General features: G+C 45.0%; 1 protein-coding gene across 3 annotated transcripts in view; it reads right to left on the bottom strand.

Annotated features, from left to right (window-relative positions):
• The window catches only part of FBXL2 (F-box and leucine rich repeat protein 2), a 79,808-nt gene extending 76,469 nt beyond the window's left edge, over window positions 1-3,339 (bottom strand). Inside the window, exon 1 of one of the 3 annotated variants that reach the window (XM_029242294.1) lies at window positions 3,246-3,339. In XM_029242294.1, the coding sequence (XP_029098127.1) occupies window positions 3,246-3,248 (3 nt within the window). In that variant the 5' untranslated portion in view covers window positions 3,249-3,339. The remainder of the gene's footprint in view (window positions 1-3,245) is intronic. The other 2 variants (XM_029242297.1, XM_029242295.1) reach the window with 2 other exon arrangements.
• Window positions 3,340-4,836: the final 1,497 nt, after the last annotated feature.

Below are 4,836 nucleotides of genomic sequence, written 5' to 3'. Positions count from 1 at the left end.
CAAAAAAAAAAAAAAAAAAAAAAAAGAATGAAATAATGCCATTTGCAGCAACATGGATACAACCAAAGATTATCATGCTAAGTGAAGTCAGAAAGAGAAAGACAAATACCATATGATATCATTTATATGTGGAATCTACAACATGACACAAGTGAACCTATCTATGAAACAGAAACAGACTCACGGACATAGAGAACAGACTTGTGGCTGCCAGCGAGGAGGGGGTTAGGGGAGGGATGGAGTGGGAGTTTGGGGTTAGCAGATGCAAACTATTATATATAGAATGGATAAACAACAAGGTCCTACTGTATAGCACAGGGAACTATATCCAATCTCCTGGGATAAATCATAATAGAAAAGAATATTTAAAAAAAAGAATGTTTGTATGTGTATAACTGAGTCACTCTGCTGTACAGCAGAGATTGGCACCACATTGCAAATCAACTACACGTCAATAAAATTAAAAAAAAAAAAAGCTGGTCTTTGTGATTCACAAAAGCAGGTGCCAATTCCTGAGCGCAAACTGAAATGACAGGAGAAACTTTAAATGCTATTACAGCCATGAGTATGAACCCTAATCCAATAATCTGTCTTCACTGATGCCTCTTCATCTCATCTGTGTGAAAGAGGAGAGGAGAGAAGGTTAGGAGTGCCTACTCTGTTCTACAGCGTCCAGTCCAGTGCCAAAAAAAACAAAATACAAGTAAGTGTTTGTATACATAAGTGCTCAAAAACATTAAAATCCAAGTAAGAGAGAAAACTAATTTCATAACATATAAATAGCATATACATTGAGGAACATATAACGATACACTATACATTATAATCCAAAACCATAAGCAGGTTCTTTTTTAATTAATTAATTTACTTATTTATGGCTGCATTGAGTCTTTGTTGCTGCACACAGGCTTTCTCTAGTTGTGTCGAGCGGTGGCTACTCTTCGTTGTGGAGCACGGGCTCCAGTAGTTGTGGTAACGTAGGCTCAGCAGTTGTGGCTTGCAGGCTCTAGAGCGCAGGCTCAGTAGCTGTGGCACACGGGCTTAGTTGCTTGTGGGATCTTCCTGAACCAGGGCTCGAACCCGTGTCCCCTTCACTAGCAGGTAGATTCTTAACCACTGCGCCACCAGGGAAGTCCCATAAGCAGGTTCTGAGACAAGACGCCTGGTTTTGAAATCTGGCTGGGTGACTGGGGCAAGTTACTTTACCTCTCTGTGCCTCAATTTCCTCACCTCTCAAATGGGGAAAGGTATTCTCCTCATAAGGTGGTTGTGATGGTTAATTAAGACACATAAGGTGCTTATAAAAATGTCTCACATAAAATGCACACAATAAATGTCAGCTCTCATTATTATTTAAAGGCAATAGAAACAAGTGGCTTAATTGAAGAAACTTTCATTGAGAAATAGCTAAGCAGAGTTCCAAAATTCATGTGCAAAGTCATAAGTATCAAATGCTAAAGCTGTATGTTTAGATTCAAGCATTTAATGAAGGGTTCTGTTATGATCTCGAATACAGTTTGGGGGATTACAGAAGCAGCCTCCTCATCCCCGCTGCTATACCAACCATTCCCCTTTTCCCCTGGAGCCCAGACATCATCTTACCACCCAATTAAATCCCTTCCATGAATTAAATTCTTAATGCTTCAAGATATACAAAAAGCAAAGCATTTCTAAGTTTAGCAAAGCAACCACTAGCACATAAGTACAATAAAATGCTTTTATTTTAGAGTAAATAAAACTCTAAAATTTACAACAGTGAATCAAGGTGGACTGTGGGTCAGGATGCAAGGGGTAGACAAAGGAGAAGAAAAGGAAAATGGACAACAGGAGGAATATGAGACTTCAGAGAGAAAGCTGTGAATATGTAACTCCTGAATATTCTTTTTCTCCTTCCTATAATCATAAGGGCTTTTCACACAGATAACATGTAAAAGCAAGGCACTGCAACATTTAAAACAGATTTCTGTAAAATTCATTTCCTGAAACTCTTGCTGGCTCCATTAATTTTCACTTAAAGCAATTCAGAATTTGAAAGAAACATACACAAAATAAAGAAGGCACTGCTGTTAATTTGTGGGTGATTTTTTTTCCTGCTATCAACAGGCCACACACCTGGTGGTTGTTTTTCCAGAGTCAATGAGATACAGATCATCCACATTCCCTTACTGCCTTAATTATTAAGAAAACACAGAGCTAGCCAGGATTCCAATGGGCAGTTTCTCTCTCCAGAAGGCTGACTGCCACTTGGGGAGCACCCTGCATCCTCAGCTTATTAGCTCTTCCACTAACCCCTGCAGATAAGGAGCAAATCTACACGAAATTACGAGCAGTTACAGAAACTGTTTCTCGAACTAGGCATTTTCTTATTCCCCACCCCCACTCCCTCTCAAATATTCTATACCAAAGGTGTGTCCCCAAGCAGAGAATCCAGCCCCTCTCTTCTTTCACACCCTTTGGAGGCTTCTGGAGAATTCACACATCTGGCTGGCAATTCCCTGAATCCTGCCTATTCAAGCCAATATCTGAGCTGAGTCTTCAGGTTAGGTTTTAAAAAAACGTGCTTAATGGGGACCAGGTGGGAATGTCCATTCACTCTCAAGTTTATTGAATAAAGGTAATGATTCAAGACGTTTACCACGCACTAATTATGAATTGAATCCCTGAGTGAGGGTGCTGCATGCACGAAAAAACTCCAGCTTAATGTCCCCATTTTTAAAAAGGAGGAAGGAATCTCCAAAATTAAAATTTAAATTTCCACATGCTAAAAACCCTGTCAGAATGAATTTCAAAGAAATACCTATTTGTATATTACTAACATAACTGCATAGAAACAAGACAGGAAGCACGTAGACTACAATATAGCGTTGGTATGAATATATATGGCATATGATATTCATACATATCCTTTTTTATTTTTTTCTAACCACACCCTCTCTGAGTGGCTTCCTAGGCTCGCCGGGGCCAAACAGCGTTACGCTGTCCGGCGACCGGCCGGTTGGGGGGTCCCAGCCAGGCACTCAAAGGTGAGAACGCGGCCCTGGGCAGCGGGCGGGCGCTCCGGCTCTCCAAGGGGTCCCCCTCCCGCGGGTCCGCCCAGTCCTGCCCTGCCCGGGAGCCCCGCAGGCCGCAGCCCGGCCTCTCTGCGACCCCGGCGCCGCCCGCCCCAGCCCAGAAGGCGGCCGCCCTGCGACCCAGCCCGGGCGGGGAAGGGCCAGGCGGCCGGGCTGCGAGGGCCCCAAACTCACCATGGCCGAAGAGCCACAGGCGCGCCCACAGCCCAGAGTCACACGGCGCCGGCAACGCCCGTTGTCCTGGTGACGCCAACTGGGCGCCCCGCCCCGTCCCCTAGGTGGGCTCAGAGGCGGCCATTGGCTGCCGGACAGCACATGACGCGCAGGGGCGGTGCCTTTGGACCGCCCCCCGCCCCCCACGATTCGGCTCTTGGGCGGGGCCTCTTTGGCTTTCCGCCTTTGCATCTGTCCCTCATCACCCTGATCACCTTGACATCCTTCACCTGACAGATGACCCTGACCTGATGGGAAAGGCCTTTATGGACTTACCTTATTTAAGAAACCTTATTTAAGTTACCTTGATTACACAGGTAACACATGATTATTTGAGACATTTTATTTATCTATTTAAATTTATTTATTTATTTATTTTTGGCTGCGTTGGGTCTTCGCGCTGCACGCGGGCTTTCTCTAGTTGCGGTGAGCCGGGGCTACTCTTTGTTGTGGTGCACAGGCTTCTCACTGCGGTGGCTTCTCTCGTTACGGAGCACGGGCTCTAGGCGCACAGGCTTCAGTAGTTGTGGCACGTGCGCTCAGTAGTTGTGGCTCACGGGCTCAGTAGTTGTGGCTCACGGGCTCTAGAGCACAGGCTCAGTAGCTGTGGCGCACGGGCTTAGTTGCTCCGCGGCATGTGGGATCTTCCCGGACCAGGGCTCGAACCTGTGTCCCCTGCACTAGCAGGCAGATTCTTAACCTGTGTGCCACCGGGGAAGTCCTGAAGACATTTTAAACAATAACGAATTAAAAAGAATAAAACCACACCAAATCTCAGCACCTGATATAACCACTGCTTATATTTTAGTCTATCTGCTTCCAAGCCCGCAACAAAATGTATATTATTATAATACGTTGTATTCTTGGAAATGGAAGCAAACGATACGCACTTTTATTATCTACTTTTTTCAATTTAAAAATTATCCTTGGGCTTCCCTGGTGGCGCAGTGGTTGAGAGTCCGCCTACCGATGCAGGGGACGTGGGTTCATGCCCCGGTCCGGGAAGATCCCACATGCCACGGCGTGGCTGGGCCCGTGAGCCATGGCCGCTGAGCCTGCACGTCCAGAGCCTGTGCTCCGCAACGGGAGAGGCCACAACAGTGAGAGGCCCGCGTACCGCAAAAAAAAAAAAAAATCATCCTTGCATGCCAATTCATGTCATAGCATTGTATGTATACACTCTAATTTATTAAATCATTCAACAACTTGTTGGATGTTTTTAATATGGTTGACAGGAACTTTAGATATCCTCAAGTCCAGCCCATTAAACCTATGAAGAGACATACTCAACAGCGGATCTGTCATCTCCCCCTGAATGTCTAATAGACATCCCACACTTAAATATAGCCCCAATAAGACTTTTGATCCAAGTTTCTTACTCTCCCTAAACAAATGGACAATTGTAGCCCTCAACAATCAACACCAGAAAGCCCTGTGAAGAGGAAGAGAATTTGTAGTGATAGAAAGTAGATTACTGGTTGTTCACAGCTGGGTTAGGAGTGGTGGAGGAAGAGATAATAACTAAAGGGTACGAGGTTTCTTTTTGAGGTGA

The sequence above is a fragment of the Monodon monoceros genome, unplaced genomic scaffold, assembly GCF_005190385.1.
Source record: "Monodon monoceros isolate NGI ecotype Baffin Bay Population unplaced genomic scaffold, NGI_Narwhal_1 Super_Scaffold_3, whole genome shotgun sequence".
Taxonomy (NCBI): Eukaryota; Metazoa; Chordata; class Mammalia; order Artiodactyla; family Monodontidae; genus Monodon; species Monodon monoceros.
This window is presented reverse-complemented; position numbering and strand designations above follow the sequence as displayed.